The sequence below is a fragment of the Gasterosteus aculeatus genome, chromosome 4 (assembly GCF_964276395.1).
Source record: "Gasterosteus aculeatus chromosome 4, fGasAcu3.hap1.1, whole genome shotgun sequence".
Classification (NCBI taxonomy): Eukaryota; Metazoa; Chordata; class Actinopteri; order Perciformes; family Gasterosteidae; genus Gasterosteus; species Gasterosteus aculeatus.
Window position 1 is genome coordinate 20,508,261 of NC_135691.1, and position 22,405 is coordinate 20,530,665.

Consider the following 22,405-nt stretch of genomic DNA (forward strand, 5'->3'; position numbering starts at 1 on the left):
CTTTGGTTCTTCTTCGGTACTGAGCCTCATGGTATCATACGCCTCTTGAACTGTGCTTTGTGGTCTTATAAGCTGTAAAACTCGCGGATGTAATGCTCAAACAGGACTTTCCGCATTTCATTGGACTTTCTCACCTGTACCTGAAGCAACATGCCCACAAACATAGGGTCCCCTCCCCTATGCTGCGTTCAAGCAACGCCGTCAGAATGGGAAAGAAGTGCACTAAGACACTGTGTGGGCCTATAATTATTTTTTTAAATAAGCTTAATTCAGTGTCAACATTTAGGGTCAACGTTAAGAATATATCTATACTGTCAGTGATGGTGCCATTGCATCCATTTTGCTGAAACTGTAGTAGTTTACACAACGGGTAGTAATTATTAAACAAATCACTGATATGTACCGGGCACAATAGAACATTGTATTGACTGTAAAAATCTATTTCTGACTTTTCAGTAGTTGACTTGGTACACTTAGGAGAATCTTAGAGATATGATAGCTTCTATCGAAACTGTATGACTTCGAGGCAGTCATATGTCATAAATCTTGATAAATTATTTCCGATAGCACCTGAAGGGGTCATGAGATATCTAACTTTAGCTAATCGCCTCCAACGGAAACCAGCTGAGAGAAAGGGTAGGGAAGACAAGATGGCGGAGTGAGTGGGTTGCGCTTTCTACAGACGGTTGCGACCCTTGAAGTTTGCCGAAAACGCCCTTGAAGGATTGAAACGATTGTAAAAGCAACATTTCCATCGGAATTGTAATTAGAAGGGCTTTTTTTGCTACTCCGCACGAAGGGGGGTCGGCATTTTTCCGAGACGATCCTTGCTACAGCGTTAGCTTGATGCTAACGCTAGCTATAGTTAGTTCTCACTAACGTTAGCTGCTGCTACGAGCTAGCTAGGTGGTTGCTAAAGGCCGTAAGCCTTTTTTGGATTTAGTTTTGAATGTACATACTTCGAGACTGACACGGAATTCCGTGTTTCTTGCAAGAGGTTTTTATTCGGACGAAGATACATTGAAGCCGGTAGCTTATGAATAAAGCGAACGAATTTGGGAGAAATCCACTTTCCATCTTGATTTTTACGTTAATAGTCGAAAAGAATCGTTGGAGTAACATTTACAGCTAGTTTGTATTAGCCCTCGTCAACGACCACTGGACATACAAGACTTTGTATGTTCTGCTGACAATTGGCTAGACTGCCACACAATCGTCTAAAGTGAATCGGGTGGAGATTGCCCTTTGGTGGATATTATGGCGAGCAGCAGTGGCTCCAAGGCCGAATTCATAGTCGGTGGAAAATACAAGCTCGTCAGAAAAATTGGATCGGGATCCTTTGGTGACATTTATCTGGCCATCAACATCACGAATGGAGAGGTAATTCACTGCTTACACGTCTAACATTAGATCGGTCTATGTTGGAAATAATGTAGGCAATTTCTTCAGTGAACATAACCGTGACTGAAGTAACTTAGACGTATTATGGTACGATTGTTACATAGCTTAATAGGCTAGACGGTAACTTGTATTTTAACTAACATGCAATTGGTTAAAGGTGATTAACGATACATTCATCGGCTTTGTTCATTTCACAACGTTTGTCGAGCTACATCCGCCTTTGCTGGAACTGATGCAGTAACATTGATATACATGAGTGTTATCTTTTGTCTGTCGTTTTCAGGAGGTAGCTGTAAAATTGGAATCGCAGAAAGCCAGACATCCGCAGCTGTTATACGAAAGCAAGCTGTATAAAATCCTACAAGGTGGTGTCGGGATTCCACACATCAGGTAAGGAGAACATTTATTCCGTTACATTCTGGTAACTTTTCCTACCGGAAATCAAGTGACATTGTATGTATGTGTTAGATGTCTTTGATTAGCTGCATTATTGTTGCACATTCTACGATGAGAAGACTAGTCCGGATAATGCCGGAGAGGCAGCAGCCTGGCCGGCATTAGGCCTGCTAAGCTGTCCAGCGTTACTTAGACTATTCTCGGAAACTTGGCAGTCGCGTAAAAAGCCCGTCGGCTTTCCATCGCACCGGTTGCTTTGTCTCGGTCCTGTTTGGACATGACCCGTGTCGTTCCACGGTGAATAACCGAGGTTAGGGCCGAGGAGAACCAACCATGGTTGGAAATGGCCGCTCCTCTTTTGTTGTGTTAGCTCCCAACATGTCTTCCCTTACTGTGTTAGAAAATGGCGGCGGAGCTCAGGAGCGAAAACAACAAGCTAAGACCCCCGATACTCGTATGTTTTCACCGCGAGAACTCGGCCCAACACGCCAGGGGCCATTATTTCCCCTTATTGCGCTTCGTGGGCTTTGTTGTGTTCAGATTGCGATATAGCATTGGCTGAGCAGAGCATGTGGTAACGTTTTAGTGACTTCCACACTGTACACAACTATCAGGTATACACACTGTGCAGACGCACGCGCATGTCTACTTCACTTCTGTTATGAGCGCTATGCTGCGCATTTGACTGTCCCTGCTGGGAGCGATCCTCAGATATTTCTTTGTTTTTGTATATCGGATTATAGGAGATGTTGGTTTTTCTGATGAGTGATTCTTGCCACTGCATTTAAATTGAGCGAATGAATACGATTCTGCGATTGATTATAATCAATCAACCCATTTTTTACTGCACGTTTCTTATGTTTTCTGCCCTAAAGTATAACTGAAGCAGTATGTATGGCATTCATTACAGTTTCATTTTTGTATGAATTTGGCAGAGGAAGCGTGTTATTAAAGCGGGCCAGTTTGATCAGCTTTATTCGATATTGAGCCTTAATACCGAATAAAGCGGTCAAACTTGTTTGTGTGTTTGGTCAGCTTGCATATTTATTTATCCAATTCTGTAGAATCTGATGTATGTATGTATGTATGTGTGTGTACCCATTTCATATCTTTAATGCCACTTGGATAAGGACTATTAATACTGGTGCAAACTTTAAACTAGCGAAATGGCTCACAATGGTTCCCCACTCGTCTGTTGATAGGTAATTCTTGGGGCCTTTGTGTTTTATTTCTTAAAGTAATGCCAACTCGTATTTGTTTCCTCTTGCATGTAGTCCATGAGAAACATGGAGACACTCATTCCATTAGTCCATGTGTTTTTATAGGAAACCCCCTAAATCCCAAACCCTGCAGTCTCAAATGGTACAAAGTAACTACAGCAGCAGAGAAGAGTAATTCTCTAACTGCTGTTGGAATGACATGACATTACATGTCATTTAACTGACTCTTTCATCCAAAGTGACTTACAATAAGTATATTAAGACTGGTTGAAATGGCTTCTTGCCTAATGTTGTGAAACGCATCATGGCCCTATTGACTTTTTGAAGAAATGCCTGTCATGGGGGATACATATGTTCTTGGACTGACCTGAATTTTATTTTTTCATGGTAGTAGTGGCCTACAGTGATTTATAGATCTGACAGTGGCTTAAGTTGACTGATTCATCTAGAATAGTTAATTTGAAACTTCTGCTAAACGTAAAACAATCAAGACTTTCTGGGGGGTGGTGGGGGTTGATGAAACACTGCCTTGTACAGTACAGCCGGCACTGTGGAGACAATGACCTGGGAGACATTAAGGCATGATAACTTTGTTGAACTCTGAACACACACACCTTCTTTACAAACTAGAGTTGCTTTGTTAGCTAACTGCTATCATAGCTGAGCACACGTGTTGGATACCAATTGTTTATTTTTGTGTTTAATTCATGGCCATTAGAGTCCTAATCTTTCCAATTTCTTTGGTAAGAACCAGGAAGAGTTCTGTTGTAGATTTTCCACCTTTATTGTAGGAACCTTTTTGAACTGCTAATGCTGACTTAATGTTGCAACAAAGTCTTGTTTAAGCTTGTCCAACCTGCTGGTCCTGCCTCCCCGTCTCCACCCGCACTACAACCTGGCTCACCTTTTATGCAGTCACCGCCCTTTTTTTCACACCTACTGAAACAACGTCTCTTCTAATGTGTGCTGCAAAAATGTTTGAATCGGAACAAAGAAGGCTACTCTAACCAGAAATGGCTGTTCTACCTTTCCCTCATTACTCTGGATTCTGGTAGTATGTATATAGAAATTCAATAAAAAAAATATTTAGGCGAAATTGGACTTTGCTTGAATGGAAAGAAAATTTAAGGTTGAATCAGCTCTAGTCTCTAAGAATCCAATCTCCACGTTCTGTTTTTTGGTAGTTATATGCCACTGCAACATTGTACTACTGTTGTGCACATGTATGTTTCTGACTGACCAACACTCTGTCACCCTGTCGTGAAACGCGTACCTGTTGAGTGCTGGTGTTTAGGTTTTGCGCTGCCCCGACAATAAAAGGTTACCAGCGGCTCAACCAACTTTGCAATAAACCCTTTTCTGATCTAACTTGCGTCAGATTAAAAAAAAAAACGCCACACAGCTCCTCTTGGGTACAGCTTGTGTTGGTGCCTCTCCGGCCTCCCGTTAGTCCTCTTACATTGCTGTTTTCATGTAGTGACAGAGTTTATTGTTGTTGCTAACCGGCCATTGTTTCTGAGGTTAGACTGAGACAAGAAACAACGGTGATGCATTAAAAAATAATGTAGCTCTGGGAATGTAGGAAATGCTGGTTAAACTCTGGCGATACGTGTCACATTATTCTACTGTAAGCAAGGTCATTTAGCATTCTTCCTCTAGGAAAACTGGCATAGTACAAAAGAAACTGATTTGATAATTTTTTGGAACAAAGATCTTTATCTGTAGCATCCCATATTACAGCACTACTTTGAGAGGGATCAGTCACAAGTGGCATGTTTTTGCAAAACGGAATTGGACGATTGCATTTATTTTAAGTCTAGCTTGGAGAATTGCGATCTGGACTCCAGGAAGTTTTTAACAGCTTTTCCTAACCATCCAAAGATAATGGGGGTCGTCGTGGCGCAGGGGTTAGAGAAGGTGTGCTGGGAAGCACAAGGTTGGTGGTTTGAGTCCAGGCTGCCCCATGTCGAAGTGTCCCTGAGCAAGACCCCCAACCCCTAATTGCTCCCCGGGCAAAAATGTGAAAAAGCAATGGGTTTAAAGTGTAATGTAAGTCGCTTTGGATAAAAGCGTCTGCTAAATGACCTGTAATAATGTAATTCCAGCCAGTTGGGAACGTTTGGGGATGTTGCATGTGCAGACTGTAAAGCCCTTTGAGGCAAATTTACGATTTTGGGCTGTACAAAAGGAATTCAATTGCATAAAAATGAATCCAATGACGAACGGTTTTATGCCATGACTACAGTTGATTATAAATGAGGGGATGAGCCGGTTTGTGCATTGGCTTTCTTTACCACTAGGCAGCTTGTTAGGCATCTGTGCATGCAGGGCATTTGCACTGTAACAACGGTTACATGCCTGCACAAACATGGAACTATTGCTTTAACTACATTGGTGTATTCCCAAAAGTAGAATTGGAATCCGTATTGTGATATCTCTACATATAATTTCATCACAATTTTGTCTTTAGTACGCCTAGTAGTAGGCATAGGCGGGAATCCGACTTGGCATTCAGATGGTGGAGTATCTAGTTTCTGACTTCTGGGGAAAAAAAGAAAATAGTGACATTCATTTATTATTATTATCGGAATTAAACAACCATAATACACATGTCTGTGTATTGATGACACACGCCTTTTCCAAGGAAAGCAGTGACATGTTAGATCTGTATTCTAGAAGTTGGATCTGACTATACTTTGAGTCACAGCCCTCTCATGATGTGACTGTGTCCACAGGTGGTATGGCCAAGAGAAGGACTACAATGTCCTAGTCATGGACCTGCTTGGACCAAGTCTGGAGGACCTCTTCAACTTCTGTTCTCGCCGCTTCACCATGAAGACGGTCCTTATGCTGGCAGACCAGGTATCTAACACTTACGTGTGTGTGTGTGTGTGCGCGTTTAATCTTACGTATTTACTTTTTAAAAAGCCTATCAATTTTTAAATAACCTATTTCAGTGTACATTGACATTTTTAACCTTGGCTTTCTTTTCATTTCAGATGATCAGCAGAATTGAGTATGTACACACAAAGAACTTCATCCACAGAGATATCAAACCAGACAACTTTCTCATGGGCATCGGCCGTCACTGTAACAAGGTAAGACCCGTTTGAGTCCTATACATGCTGTAAGTATGGCCTATGATAAAGCTGTCTGGCCGGGTGGGCATGTTCACTTTAGTCCTGGTTTCTTCCCCAATTGCCAAATGTAGCTTCATTAATAGTGATTCTGCTATATGCTAAACAAAGCTTTTAATGGCTGCAACTCTACCCACAGTGCTGCTGTTTCAGAATGTTTAAAGAGTCTTTAAATGGTTTTTAGTATTTTATCACTTTTTTTTAATCACTGTTTTGACTGACAGCCACCTGTTCTCAGCACAGCAAACATCAATCGAGTTTTAGTTTTATGTGAAATATAATCTGAATAAAACATATTTACTGTATAATTTGTACATCTGACAGTGGAGGAGTTCTGTAAAATGTAAGTGCTGAAGAGTGAAGTCTGTTTTCCATACTTCAATAAAATTACAACGCGATAGACCAGATGAAGTATGTTCATGTAGAACTAAAGCATTCATTGAGTCTGAAAATGATGCATACATTTTTTTATTTCTGTGTGGTTTCCATTGTTTGATTCTGGATAACAAGATACCTGGTTAGCTAGCTACCGGTACAAATCAGAAATGCGCGCAAAAATATTCATGTGACTGAGATTTTCTGGTTCTATTTGCATTCAGATTAATCTCCCAGATACCACAACAAATATTGAAGACCAGACAACTCGGGGCTAACTCTAAGCTGAGGACTCATAATTCATACTATTACTTCCTTCTGGGAATGTGCAGTCATTAGGTACTAGCATTGTTTCTATGTTGCAAGCCTTAAACTGCAGTGAACATGTAAGCTGATAATAACAAACCTCAAAATATAATTAATATATTTCATAATCACTTCATCACTAATGAGTTTGTTTTGAGAATCGAAGGTTCTGCTAGTGGGAATTACCTTTTGGCAACTGTTAATTTGTTGGGAAGGCTTTTTGCTAAGAAATTTTCTAGTAAAGTAAATGTATTTATTTCTGAAATGGAGTTATAATTCAATATATGATATGGGACAACAATTGCGTAACATGCTTTACTTTGTACACTGAACTTCTTGGATCTGACTATTTGGTTAAAAGACAGATTTGAACTTAAAATGAGTTTTTCTAGCAACCAAATTCACCAATTTCCCCTGAAATACTACGTTGTTTGCTTGTTTCTTTGTTTTGCTCCTGTCTTGCTGTTCCTTCGTTCCAGTGAACTGTTCCTATTTCTTCTCCCACTTCTGCATGTGGTCTAAGTTTTGAATGTAATGTCAAAGCAGAATGGACACAAACTCAAGCATGATACTTGGCGTTTCATTTGTGACTGTTTAGTTAACTGGCAGCATCATTTTCAGATCTCTACGTAGTACATGTCGGGGTGAGTCCTGCTTTGATCTTTAAAGAACTCGTAACTGAGTCATAAGTTACTGTTTTGGTCAAACCATAAGCTTGGACTTTGTAATTAACCAAATCAATCTATTTTTCTTTAATTTAACCCTATTACACGCTTTGTCGCTGGCAACAGGATTCCCGAGACGCTGCCCTTGCGGAAAGGTTAACGTCTGGGCTACAAGGCCTAGAAAATCAGTTTGAACGTTCTCCAAACAGAACTCTCAACAATTATTAGTTATCAAATATTGTATACAAATGTTGGCCAAAATTGAACACACTAACAACGGAACCGGGACATGAAACTGCACTGCCATTCCACCCCGAATCCACAGTTATAAGTTAGATTTCTAAGACAAATCTTCCCACAGCGAGGGGAAAACCAACACCAAGCACTCAACTCAATGCTGAGCGGATGTCTGTCTCTTCCAAAGCATTCCCTTCCTTTTCAGGGTCTAATTTTGGCTGGACTGTGGGGATTAGAAAAAAACTGCACCTCATCTCTGGCGTGAAGCTCCTGTGAGGCCTCCACTAAAGCCCTCCTGCACCCCAAGAAAGTCTTGAATTAACAAAAAACTGCCCGTGTGCTCATTTGAATCAGGAACATTTATTACCAAAATACGTTGGACATGCAAGGAATTTGACTTGGCGGTTGGTGCATAACAGACAGTAAGACAACATAGTGGTTTGTGATTTGTCCCTATATGCGCCCACGTGGTGCTCGCACCAGCAGACATTTCTTCTGAAGACTCAATTTCCATTGTGGACAATGATGCTGGTTTACTGGCCACTCACTCAAAACGCACATTGAAACGGTTTTGCTGTTGTGTGATGTCATTTGTGTGAGACTGGTGTGAAGTGTGTGTGTGTGTGTCATCAAGTTGCCTGAAATTCTTTGGAGCCCTTGCAGACAGGCAACATGTGGTTAAGTTAAAGCATTGGATGGATGTTTTTAACTTTGCACAGCAGGTGGCCCAACCTCCACGGATCTGTCCTGCTGCAGCCAGCCTCTCGTGACCTTATGTCAGCATATACATGTTCATTTGTTGCACGTTCTGGCTACTGCGGAGTCCCTTTTAATACTATTGAATTTTTTCAATCATTTTTCCGATCCAAAAATGGATAGGGAGCTTTTACACCTGTGTAGGAGACTGACTGAAAAAAGATTTTTTCCCTCATACTTTTACATACTCAAGAATGAGACCGGCTTATGTAATGACACCAAAGTAAAAGTGCATCTTATGGGAAAGATGTGTGTACCATCTACTTTTGGAAGTGTCAACTGGAGCCATAATGGTTGTTTGGTTTCACAGCTAAACTCAAAAGGCACATGCTAGGGTTGACATGTTGACTTTGCCGTGCTGTTATCTGGAGGTTACTTTACATTAAGTTGTTCTAATGAAGGGTCAGCGTTAAACATTTTTATCAGGATTTGTGTACGGTTCAGTTTTCAGAAAATGTAAGGACTTTGAATGTATTGGTTAAAATGTCTTGACAATGTCCAAGACAATAAGCTTTCTTTATATGAATTGAAGGGGCAAACATTTTAGGCGTCCCACAATCGCAAAACATTTCACAGAAGTTGCTCTCCATGTCGTTTCTCATAGTCTACTCTGTGACCGTGCATCTCGTGGGAATTAAATCGGGGGTGGGAATTGTGGCTGTGTGGTTCCCAAAACAATACAGAGCTTAAAGATTTTGAACTAAAAAATACTCAGCGTAGTTTGTAATTTCTTAAGTTCTGTCGGCAGAAAATGTGCTCAACAGGTTTCTTTTCAAGATGATTAACTTTGTTGGAGGAACATTCTCAAACCACTTTGTAGTCAGGTACACCTGATTTTTAATTGTCAATGTGTGCGTCTGTTTTCCAAGCCCAATTAATAGCAGCTCCTGGTCGGGGCTCCTGGTAGGTTATGCTGAGTACACTGCTCCCTAATGGTTGAATACTCGATGTTCAGGAGGCTGTTTGCTGTTGATCTGTAGCCAGGAGCCCGCTGTGTTTACCACCACATGTCCGCTAGCTGCACTTTTTTTTATTTTTTAAATTTTTTTTTTTTTTTTTAAATACATCACTTTATTTTTGCATTTTCAACAGTGTTGCACCTTTTAACAATCACCTCTACACATGTTGGACTGTCATGTCCACCTCTGGCTGAGGGTAGTCTAGGTCTGATTTCAGTTTGGGTCTCAAATGCTTGCTTGTGAAGACCGGATTGTGTTGGAGATTTAAGAGAAGTTAAAGCCCGTACACTAAGTTGTGCTCCAGAGCCGTGCTAGAACACCCATGTTTTTTATGGCAGGAAAAGTGCTAGTGCAGAGTACCAGCAGTGCTGCTTTTTTTGGGATCATTGTTTCATAGCTTACATTTTAGCCTGTGTAGCTACACAAATACTTGTAAAACATTTTAATTGTATTAATAATGCAAACACTGCTGGGATTTAGTGCTGCTTCATTGCAGACAAAGTGTGTGTGGACATTTGGTCCATCCCCGATAAGAGCAATGTTTGGTTAGTAAGTTTGAAGATGCCCTAATGTGATACAGGTGATTGCAGCCACTTTCCTCCAATGTGCTTCTCCAGTGATACGTTCCAGCTCATTATACGAACCCAGATTTCTGGGGACGTAACATCCAGTATAGATTTGACACCTCATGTTCAGCTGCGTATGATTGAAGCTTTTCATGCAAGAGGCAGGAACTCTGTCAGTGGTGGTCCGTGAGCAACTTGGTTAGGATGGTATGTCACCAGTGGGCGTTCTTCGTTACCAGAAAAACTATTTGTTTTGCTGCTGGATGAAGAACCATGGGCTCAGGTGTTTACCATCTACTGCCAACATCCCCTCACTCCCCCAAGTATTTTCTGAGCCATGGCGTTGCCTGTCTGCACTGGCCCTTACTGTCACTGTCAGACATGATATTGAAGTTTCAACCACTCCTGACACTTTTAGCTTGTTGCACAGGGTTGATCCTATGGGTGTCTGGACAGAAGAAATTCATAGAAATGTGGTTTCTTCCAGAACGATGGCCTGAATGATCATTTCTGTACTACAAGGACTTAAAGTGGATCACTTGCCAGTGTAGATCCAGCCTGGAATGGGCTTCTCATAGTCGTACAGGACACTGTTAGTTGTATCAAAGGGATAAAACCATGTGGATGCAACCAGAAGTGCCTGTTGTACTCATGCTAACTGTGACTGAAGGTGGATAGAGGCTGTGTGATTTTGACCCCTGCCCCTCTACTGTCTGCCCTAGTGTTTAGACTCGTCAGTGGCGAAGAGGAAAAGAAGCTTGGCTGTTAGCTCTTCTCAGGACCCATCTTTCTCAGGATTAAACCAGGTGTGACCTTTACCACAACACCAGCTGCCTCACAACAGCAGTTGTCGCTTTGCAATCATACCTAACTACTACACTCGTTTAAAGTGAATCAGACCACCAGCACCCATCTTGCACTCATAATACCCAATGTATGTACTCCCCCACCCAGTGTGCACTGACACGCATTACAATGGTAGAGGAAAGTAGACCGGCATTGCCTCGGGAGTAGCTGTTGTTCCACTTTGTTGTAATACTGGGTCCCAGTGCTTCTAATCAAGTCTCAAAAGGCTTGTCTACATTAAAAGCCGCCTCTTGTCTCTTTTAATGTGATGTTTGTCCTGATGGAATTTCTCAATTTGGGAGCCAAGACCGTATTTTAATTGTTTTTTGTTAATACAAACCAAAGAATTAGGAATTCAATTTGTATAACTGATAGTACATCTGTATCCATCCCATCGAAATTTATAGATGAGAATTGGGATATGGTACCAAATTTTATATCCAATGCTTTCTGTGACTCTTTGAGCCCAATAGAGCTGCATATTTAACTGATGTAATGCAATTGAGGAACAACATTAAAACAAGTCTTTATTAAAATACTATGCAGCTTTATTTACAGTGACCGTATAACGGTACAGTCTAGGATGCAAAGAGCCACTATGGAGTTGCTTCATCAAAGACAGACCAGAGCGACAACTGCCACGCTCCTCCCAGCGCCCCGTTCAACTGCTTCATGTGAAAATCCTCCCAGTTACGTGAATTAAGTGAGGGGACTAAGTGGGCTTTTTATATATTACAATAAATGTCTAACATGCTTAACTTTGCAATTTCTTTTCACTGTGTGAAAAGGGCACGTGACTCTTTAACGTAACAATGACTCCAAACAGGCTGTTATATTTGAGATAATTGGCCTGAGACCATGTGTTACCACGAATCAGCTTCCCATATAGGCTACTGCTGCTGTCCAAATAGGGCTTTGTGCATTCCAATGAAACCGGCAATACATGTTTCAATCTGTGAGAAACATTTAGATTTTATAATATATATATATATATATATATTTTTTTTTTTTAACTATGCAGAGTTTGTGAAATTGGGCAAATGCAGATTTTCCTTGGACCACTGTAGTTCTGAGCAAGCCTAACTGACCAGAAAGCTTTAGTCAATTCAGGGCTTCAACTACCATTGTACATTTGAATGTGGATGGTAAACCTTTCCCTCATAAATAAGGAACGGTCTGATCATTGACTGGCCTACTTGCTGTTTTACTGGGAGGCAGTTGCACCTACAAGCTCAAATATGTTCTGTTCAGGCCTGTGAATGCAACTGAACTTGTCATGTGCAAGCTGCTGTTATGCTTGTCTGATATGGTCACACTATGGACCAGCAACGTCTACATGTGTTGCAAAGCGGCAGTATCATTGTCTTAGTTTCTGTGTTAATCGGTTCCTCCATAAACGTGTAGATTTGGAGGAACGGGTATTTTCCAAACCTGGGTTCTTACTTCTGGTTATTTTTTTCATTGAAAGTGTCTGTTGGGTTTGAATATGTGTTGATCTCTTTTTGTTATTCAACTGGTGTCAAGTTTGTATTGTCTGCTTACATTCACAAAGAACATGGGTTGTACTGTTGTAGTTATACGGACACATGTATGATTGATATAGATCAGTTTAGGAGAGCTTACTGTGGCTAGAGGTTTTTGGATGATAACAATAAGTTTACAAGTTAATGCTTAGATTGACAGTTTTAGAACCACAGAAATGTACCATAAGGTGTGACAATATTGTTGAAATGAGAGCTTCACTGCAGAGGTGTGCTCGTTGGACATACAGCAGTAACACCGACAGCGAGCAGCTGTGGTTACCGTACAACAGGGCTGGTCTTGGAGGATGCAGGTAGATGGACATGCTGACTTGTCAGTTTATTCCATGGTGACACAGATCTGCTTGCTACGGTCCCCAGGTGGTGTCAGTGTTTAGATTACCCCTTTAGCGCGCACACACACGGATGTGAGGTCGGGGGTCGGGCTTTGGTGTGGTTCTTTTGGTGTACCTCATGAAGTGTTCACCTTGGACGTTTACTGTGATTTAGTATACGAGCCATCAAGGCTGGCAGAGGACGTCCATTTTTGATTAAAAGAAAGTCTGACTGCAGTTTCCCCTCATAATTCATCCTCGCAGAATCAAATGGTTAACGACACGAAGTGTATTCCCCTTCTGGATGTCGAATGCAGAAATGATGTTCGACCGTTTGAGCCATTAAACAGAACATTTGAGGGAACTCCCACAGCATAATGGCAACATTGTTTTTACAGTATAATTAACTATCAACATAAGTAACTAAACATTGATATACTAACTATCATACTCTACATGGAGAGGTAACCACTAAGAATTCTGGAAGTAAGACTGCGATTACCACATTTAGGACAGGTAGCAGATATTTAGTGATGCTATTGTCCCCCCGCCTCCGTCACCCCCTCGTGCATGTACATGTTGATCTTCTAAATCAGTAGGATAATATTTTGGACATTCATGATTTACAACAGGACTCAGCTCATTTTCTGTTTTTTTTTTTTGTTTTGTTTTTTTAAATGTCATGTAATTTTGTGCATCGTATTCTGTGATTTCCTTTGTGGATTGTTATCGCACTGGAGCGTCACCGACAGATAACAAGCGTGTGTTCTCTCCCTCTCTGTCAGCTGTTCCTTATTGACTTTGGTTTGGCGAAGAAGTACCGAGACAACCGAACACGACAGCACATCCCTTACAGAGAAGACAAGAACCTGACTGGCACAGCCCGCTATGCCTCCATCAACGCACACCTGGGCATTGAACAGAGGTCTGTGCCCACATGTCACTTTTTCTTCTCAGACCAGTTTAATTTATGCTGTGGAAGCATTCATCTTAAGACATGGAAGAAATGTTTGGTTTTGACGTTTGAACAAGTAAGCAGAGCGAACAAATCAATACTTGACTTTCACAGGCAGGAAGTGTTAATCTGGTCTGTGTGTAAACCGAGAGAGACGCATGCAAAGACCAAACGCGTGTGACCGAATCCTGAGATGCACGATTTACATTTTCTTTACTACTAGTACTATAATTGACAGCAAGGCTGTAGACCAAGCATAAAGTAGTTAATTGAAAATATGAATGTTAACTCATCAATTTAAACGATTAACAAAAAGCGGACGCATTTCTTTTTGAAAATTGGCTTTAATTAAATCAGGAATCAGGAAACATTTATTAGCCAAAATATGTCAAACATACAAGGAATTTGTCTTGGCGGTTAGTGCGCGACAGTAGACAGACAAGACAACAGTGCAAAAGTAATAAAATAAAGTGGAATGAAATGCTAATTCAATGGGTTAGTAGAATAAGGCTACGGCTATGTATAAATAGCCGTAGTATAAAACAAGGGAATAAAGTTAAAAAAATTTAAATATTAAAAAGTTAAAAAGAAAAATATTAAGCATAAAGTGCACTAACAAACAAGTAACAGACAAGAGACAAAGTGACTATTTTTATAATTCTAATATTTTATGCCTAGTGCCAGTAGGAGATGCATTTGGGACAGGTTTAAATTCCTAATGTCTATTTATGGTGCTTTGAAACCCTCGGCAACTGTGTTTAATCAAATTTCTATTTGCACACCATGCTAGCAATAATTTCCCTTTGATCAATCCTATTTTTAAAAACGAAATGTCACACGATCTGCACACGCAAGTCAATGCAACCTGTGTTTAGTTTTGTGCTGCGTGCCTACTAGTCGGTCAAGTTAATTCCTCTGAATAGCATGAACCAACCACATTGTGATAAATGTCTGAGTACATACACTGCTCGAAATTCTCTTTGCCGTGTTCCCCCACGGCTTCTTTTGTATTGTATTCAGTCTTACTTGCTCGAAGTAAAATATTCTTTGCTATAGTTACTCTTGTTTAAATTTGATCAACTGAAAAAAGATTGGCTGCAAACCTCCCATCCTTGCCGCTCAAGACCAGGTACATCTGAATAGAAAATGTCTCCTTAACAACCCGTTTTGTTGTCTGCAGTCGCCGTGATGACATGGAGTCGCTAGGCTACGTGTTGATGTACTTCAACAGAACCAGTTTGCCGTGGCAGGGACTAAAGGTATGATGACCACGGAGGGTTTTTTTCCACTCAATCCTCAAACTGTTCGCTCTCTTTAGTCTTTGTGAAAGTTTTTTATTTTTTATTTCCACTTGTCTTTACAACTTTCTTTGTAGGTGTGTTTTCCAATGTTTGTTTTGCATTGCTAATGCTTCAAGAGTGCCGTTCAACATGACGTTCTTAAACCTTACATAAGTTAAACTTGTCTGATGGTCTGCTCCACATGGCCCTTAGACAGCCATAATGTGTAGATACTGAAAATATAGGATTTGCACATTTGTGCCACTGAAAACTACTGGTGCTACAACAGCAGTCGGCTGTGGTACCAACATGAATATTCCGCTGCAGATGCACATGATGTAACAGAAGTCGATGAGGTCAGGGTCACAGAGGGTGTAAACAGCCATTTGACTGGTAGTATGTTGCTAATAGTGTAGTTTTGTGTGTCAGGCTGCCACAAAGAAGCAGAAGTACGAGAAGATCTCGGAGAAGAAGATGTCCACCCCTGTTGAGGTCCTCTGTAAGGTAAGAAAGGGTTCAACATGCTCAGTGGTACAAGTTGTCTACCCATTCCCACAATATGATTGTATGAATTCTTCTTCCCAGGGTTTCCCAGCCGAGTTTGCTATGTATCTGAACTACTGCCGTGGCTTACGCTTTGAGGAGGCTCCGGACTACATGTACCTGCGCCAACTTTTCCGCATCCTTTTCAGGTGAATGACAGCAGCCACGTATTCCAACGCTCAGTCAGCGCAGTCTTCTGTGTCACTTGTGACTCATTAAAACTGTTTGCAAGCTGGTCTGCTCCGGACCATCACTTGTGCCGGTAGAAAAATGGCCGCTATCATTCGATGAGATCGATAAAGCCCATAGTATTGATAGGCTCCCACGTAACCGGTTTATCCGTATATTTAAGCTTTTGCTGTCATTGAATGTCACACTATGTAATGAATAATTGTTTAGTCATATACACCAAGCATAATGCATTTAGGTTCAGATGACTGCTTTTCCATCACCATACAGGATGTTGCTTTTTGTCCCAATATTGTCCCGTGCCATTGTTTGCTTTCTTCATTCATTCCCATCTTGCTGTTTTTGTTTTTACAACCGAATGTTGGTAGTATTGGGCTGATGAGGTCTTTGTCTTTTAGGACCCTGAACCACCAGTATGACTACACATTTGACTGGACCATGCTCAAACAGAAAGCTGCCCAGCAGGGGGCCACCTCCGCGGGCCAGGGCCAGCAGGCACAAACCCCCACAGGCAAGCAAACTGACAAACCCAAGCCTAACATGAAAGGTTAGTAGCAAACAGCCAAGCGACGTTTTTTTACAGACACCAATTGCTCATACATTCATTCAGGATTGTATTTAGCACTGTTGGATATTGTTTGAACCCTAACCCACACCCAGTGCCCTTTTTTTATTTTTTCAAAAAGCTTAAACACTAAATTGGAAATTCTAAGCAACTATAGCTTATTATTCCTGTTGGAATGATGTAGCCTAACAGCATTACATGTTTCAGGAGGCCCTTAAAAGAATAAAAAATCCCAAATAAAATAATTTGAAACAATTGGTCTGTCTTGCCGAAGCAAAGACGTCCTTGGGGAATTTGACTACTAACTTTGCTGCCTTGCTAATCTGTTTCTCTGTTGGGTCTGGGCAACAAGCTCCCTCTTAAAGCTGACCGACCAGCTCTGATTCCACACTTGTGACTCTACTGCAGTCTTTCTTAAACGTTTCACTCCAGTCTTTGTTTCCCTCTCTTAACCCTTTCTTTTCCGTGCTATTGGACTGATATTAATGGTCCACATGTGTTGTCAGGCAGATAGACTAGACTACTGCTTTATCTGTTATGTTACCGAGTGTGGAAGTTTCCACGGGCTGTCTCATTGTAAGCGAATGTGCGGTCAGCTCTGCCACAGTGAAAATCTTAAATTCTCCAATAATTCGAGCAGCTATTTGCTATTTTTAAGAAGCTGTAACCAAGCAAATGATTCTGAATGAAATCTCTTTTGGCAAGCCAGACCTGAAACCAGAATATCCTGTAATTTCCTTTTGTTCCAAAAGTGCCGTATGAGAGTATTGGGTATGCAGAGATGTTAGCTTTTTTTGTAGCAGCATTTAACAAGCATCTGCCTTATGAAAATCAAAGTGTTGTGTAGAGATAGCAGATCGCTTTGTTCTATCATACCAGCTTCTGCAATGGGCTACTTTTATTTTGCCACTGTTTTGAAATAACGTGTGTGTGTGTGTGTGTGTGAGCGAGAACTCTCTAAATGAATAATATGTGTGCTTTCATCTACATGATGGTTGACAACTTGTGAGACAGGATACTAAATATGCATCTATTATTTTAGCAGCTTGAGTTAGTCGTCATCCACAGCTCTTCTACTCTATCTGGATTTAGTTGCTGCGTCTCCTCACAGTAAAATCCAGTTGGATTTCAGCCTGCATGTGTATTTATTTTGTACAGAGCAGTTAATATTACATTACATGTCATTTAGCTGACGCTTTTATCCAAAGCGACTTACATTACACTTTAAACCCATGGCTTTTTACATTTGGCCCAGGGAGCAATTAGGGGTTAGGTGTCTTGCTCAGGGACACTTGGACTTGAGCCATGGGGCAGCCAGGACTCGAACCACCAACCTTGCGGTTCCCAGCGCACCCGCTCTACCCCCTGCGCCTCAACAACCCCTTTGCGATATTAGGAAGAGGAACAAAGGATTTGACTTGTGTGCCGTCTCTCTGCTGCTCAGTTTGTGCTCAATGAACACTCACTGATCTGACTGCAGCCATGTGTCTGCATCCTTCTTGCTTTTAGAATAACAAATGCCCACACCTCCACCCATTAGGCCAGGACGGGACTGTGGCTAGGATGAAGTGGGCAGTCTGTAAAGGGGAATCCGTCATGTACCCAGAACACATTTCCATTGACATGTTGGGGTGAGCGGTAAAGGAATGCCTCTGATCATCTCTGGGACAGTTTAGCCCTCATCCCAGCAAGCTGACATGATTCATACAATGAACAAATAGTTGTCCATGGTATCTTCACCTCTAGCCATAGGACTTCTTCTGTGGTGTCTTGATACCTCTCACCCTGAGCACCAACTGAGGCTCCTGGATAACTGGTCATGAGCATAAAATAACCCGGCAACATGTTGTCTGGTGTAATGTTGGGCGGATCTCTGGTGAGGGCGACCGTGGTGAGCGGGTTGTCCTTCAATCCGTTATTTTAAGACCGAATAGCTCCGGGGGGGAGGGTGTCTGGTAACTGCTGTAACGGAGTATGGATGTGAATGATGAAAGTGTCAGATTGTCCATAAGACGATAATGTTTTTTCCCCCATTTAATGCTGATAACTCAGCAGAATTGTAAAAGTGGACCATGAGTTGAGTGCTGCTTTTCATGGCTATTCAAGCCATAGATATTCTATCAAAGCAAGCCAGCTTTCCAATAATGTGTACAATGTATTGTACAGTTCAAAACATTTCATGCTGACCCTGATATATTGCTGGTGCTTTCTAATAGCTTTCTTTGTTTTTTTTATAAAGTCATATATTTTCTCATTTTCTCTCCCGTTTATTTCCAGTTGAGCAGTCAGTGATGGCAGTGGCACAGAATAACTGAAGATCTCAAGTCCACCTAAACTGCAGTCAACACTGCAACTCGACACTTTGATAGTTCATAAAACCGATCTTAGTAAGAGCGACTTTTAACCTCTGTTGAAACTGAATGTTCCTACTGTGAACCCGCCTTAATGGGGATAACCGCACACTTCCTGCTTCTTCCCCCGCTACTGCCACAATTGCTCAAAGACATGGGTCTGTTAACGTCAACACAATGCTGCTTGGTGAGAAGCATGTTATGTTCCAAGAACTATAAAGTAGACAAGAACACTTGTGTGGTCTTAGTCCTGCGAGCGTTCTACCTATCGTGGCGGGAGAAAAACAAAGTTAGACTCACTTTTTCTGTTAAACAATGTAGCTCCTCTGAAGCAGCTTTGATGGAGGTAAAGTGTGTAGCCTCATTAGAGGCCTCTGTTGCATCATGTCCCATTAGTCCTTCCACCAACATGTTGTGTAACACTTACCTGTTGGCTGCCTACAAAGCACACATAATTCCACAACCATTGGTAGTGTGTATACATCCACATAAAGCCTCTGATAATATGTAGCGGCACAGGCTGCACTCTGGCTCAGCGACACAGGATCGATAGTTTGATCCCTGGCGCCGGTGGTTCTTGTTGATGTGTCCTTGTATCCCTGAGCTGCTCCTGTCGGCTGTTTCTATAGTGTGTGACTGTTGGTCCCGACGGCCACGTGGCACCTTGCATGGTAGCCTCTTTCCAAGTAATTGAAGACCTGTATTGTATTTGACTGAATAAAATGCTTAAAGAGCTTTCAAATTTCCTTCAATCCATTTATAATCTGTTCATAGTGAGTTTTGGTACAATGACTAGTTGCTGCTTTCTACACTTGAGTGATCTAACACCTATTTCCTATAAAAACCTCACTAAATTTCCATTTAGTTGCAGTGTTTCTAACTACTTCCCTTTTGAAAAGCAAGTGCCCTTTGTTTTTCTGTTTGATTGGCAACTCAAGCCCACAGCCGCATTTATGATGCCTGTGTGATAAGGCTTTCCTGGTTAGATCTCGGTCCAATAAAGTGAATGCGAATACATGCAGGCGGACTGTTTGTTTATGATGATCTGGTCTCATCACAGCGCTCTTCTACCAGGGATGAGCCCATAGACGTCGTCTCCGCCTCCTCTCACTGTATAAACATCCTGGATTCAGAAGCCGCCGCCTTGTGCTGGTGATGTCATTCGGATCCAGAATCCGCACCAGTATAGTCCTGATCTCTGGAGGCGTGGCTATAGCAGTCCTGCCCAACACAATTCTGTAACTACGCATCACTGATGACCAGTCTGGTAAAGTTAAGTCTGCACAGAGGCTTTATGAAGGTCTTCCATACAAGCAGATGAGCCAAGTGTTCAGGGGGTCTGATGGGAAGCAAACGATGTGTCACCTCCAGCATGCGAGGGGGGGGGGGCTGCAGCTGTGTACTCACTTGCCTCACAATGGCACCGACCTGCTGTGGCCAGTGTTGAAGGCCTCCTTCCTACTGTCGTCACCCTCCCCTGCTTTCAGACGGCACCCTGCTGGGGAAGCAGTTGGTCCTGTCGGTGTGTGTAGCTGCGAGCCGTCAAGTCGCCGTGGTAACGTTGCTGCCTGTGTTTCTGTCTGTCTCTAGGTTTCTGAGCGCAGAAGAGTTGGTGACCAGGACCAACACGTGTCTCTTCCTGGACAAGCGACAAACAGAAAGTCTGTGTCTCTCCTTCCATAATAACTATCTATGTAATGGGAATGTATAGATCCACACACGCCTTTGTCAGCTGTGTCATCTATATATTATGTGTATATATATAATAAAACTCTGCACTCCGAAAGAAAAGAATGAAAAAGCAGGATTTTTTTTGGATGTGGAGGCTGTAGCCCCCCTGCCCCCACCCCAGACACACCCCTCCCCACCCCCTCTGTCCTCCTTCAGTGTTGACTTTTTGTAAGGTTTCTTAGGGAACTAAAATTAAGAAGATAGTCAGCGGATCCTTTTTCTTTCCCAGTGGAAACAAGTTATCTTCCCCCTTTTCACTCCTCAATTATTTCACTCCCTTTAACGAAGCGGATCTTAAAGCGTGTAAAACGGAAAGCTTTCTCCCTTTTTGTTTCTGAAATAATTGATCATGCAACCCTGGATGTTATTTACTAAAAAAAAAATCAAATGTTGGATTTACTTTCTTTTCTTTGTTTTCCTATGGTGGTTAGGAGTTTGCCTGTCGACAATATAAGCATCTGATGGCAACAGTCAATAATAGAATGATACTCTGGCTCTATCCCTCTCTAGAGCTCTGAATTATTATTAAATCTGTTGTAAAATGGTCTTCTTCAAAAATACCAATAAAAACATTACATAAATCTGACTTCTAAGCACAAGTTATTATCAGACACCTGCTCAATGAAACCTGATCTTTTCTCCTAGACTAAATGAATCAAAGTGTCCCTTAACATGTCAATCATGCTCGTAGGACATCCATGTGTCTCTGATCGCCCTCCTCCACGCTTGCTGCTGTCTGGCTGAGATTACATATGTAGTCCTGAAAAATCGCCAGAGCACACGCAAATAGAAAAATGTTAGGAGTTACATGTCTGCCCCCCAGGGTGGGAGTTGTCTACCTGAATGACGAGTCGCATTAACAATGGAACCCCACATTGCATGGGAGGCCTCGGGCAGCCCTCTAGGCTGGTAATGCTTCCTTATTGTTTGAATTGTCCATATGGACTAAAACAATATTTTCTCAACGTTGAGAGGAGCTAAAGCCACAACAGCTAACTGACATGTGGCTTGGACTGGTGGTAAGTAAAGTCTTTAATCTCTCTACCCCTACATGTCGTCATTCAGCCATTCATACACTGTTGGGAGGAGCTACCATACGGTGCCACCTGCCCATCAGGAACTAGCATTCACACACTGCACTCACGACCACGGGGGATATTTGGGGTGGGTCTTGCCGAAGGACACATGGACCGGAGCAGCCGGGCATCAAACCGCCAATCCTGATTGCTGTGTACCACCACGCTCTCCACTCATCCAGTCGCCTGATGTAAAAGGACGTGTGGATATTCTCTCTTCCACATTGTGAGCTTTAAAAGCTATTTGTGTAAAGATAAGTAATGTGTATCTGGGCAGAGAATAAAGCCTAACTCTGCCACCAGATTGTTTCCTTGTTTAGTGGAACTAAATAAAGGCGTTCCCACACCATGTCGTATGAATTCAGTGGAGGGTTTGGGATCCCACAGAGTGCTGCATCACTTCATAGGACACAGACATGTTGTATGGTCAGATTCTCAAAACATTTAATGTCTGCAGTTTGAAATGTCCCTCTAAATATTCCTGATTTGTTACTCAATCGTTAACTATCCTCTTCGTCCAGATTCTGGTGAGACCGCCCCACAAGCTGTATGCATACACAGCTTGTGGGGCGGGCAAGTATTTGTTTTTTACCATCCGGATGGTTGCAGCTGGACCAATGAGTGTACACCTTGCATTTCACCTACAATCAGCATCTTTCACCAAGACCTCCCAATGTGGGCGTTCCAGCACTCATCTGAAGGTGTTGTGTGGAGCAGCTGCCTTCGAAACCCCAGAAATAAACGTCCTTGTCCCCAAGGCTCTGCGTGGTCACATGGGGAAACCATATGTTCTGAGGTTGGTCAGCCACAATTCTCAAAACCTTTCCATTCAGCTGAGAAGCAACGGTATGTTCTCCTGTCCGATATTGTAAACGCAACTCCTCCTGGTTCACACTTCACATCCAGTGTTACAGTTCAGCCTGCAGACTTGATTGTGTCCACTACTGGAGATGGTCCAGGATTTTTAAAGAACCAGCAGAATGAAATGGCCATGAA

At 42.0% G+C, this 22,405-nt stretch overlaps 1 protein-coding gene across 8 annotated transcripts; it reads left to right on the forward strand.

Annotated features, from left to right (window-relative positions):
- Nucleotides 1–416: 416 nt before the first annotated feature.
- Nucleotides 417–20,914, forward strand: csnk1a1 (casein kinase 1, alpha 1). 8 transcript variants are annotated; one of them, XM_040173070.2, is made up of 11 exons: nucleotides 427–1,380; nucleotides 1,685–1,791; nucleotides 5,753–5,879; nucleotides 6,017–6,115; nucleotides 10,741–10,824; nucleotides 13,505–13,644; nucleotides 14,855–14,933; nucleotides 15,384–15,458; nucleotides 15,540–15,646; nucleotides 16,085–16,233; nucleotides 20,193–20,914. In XM_040173070.2, the coding sequence occupies exons 1-11, from the start codon at nucleotides 1,258–1,260 to the stop codon at nucleotides 20,198–20,200; spliced, it is 1,098 nt and encodes a 365-aa protein (XP_040029004.2). In that variant the 5' UTR covers nucleotides 427–1,257; the 3' UTR covers nucleotides 20,201–20,914. The 8 variants fall into 8 exon arrangements, with proteins under 8 accessions (XP_040029008.2, XP_040029007.2, XP_077957090.1 ...); XM_040173071.2 differs by lacking the exon at nucleotides 20,193–20,914 and adding an exon at nucleotides 18,529–19,348 and having other exon boundaries at nucleotides 446–1,380; XM_040173072.2 differs by having other exon boundaries at nucleotides 455–1,380; nucleotides 16,085–16,197.
- Nucleotides 20,915–22,405: the final 1,491 nt, after the last annotated feature.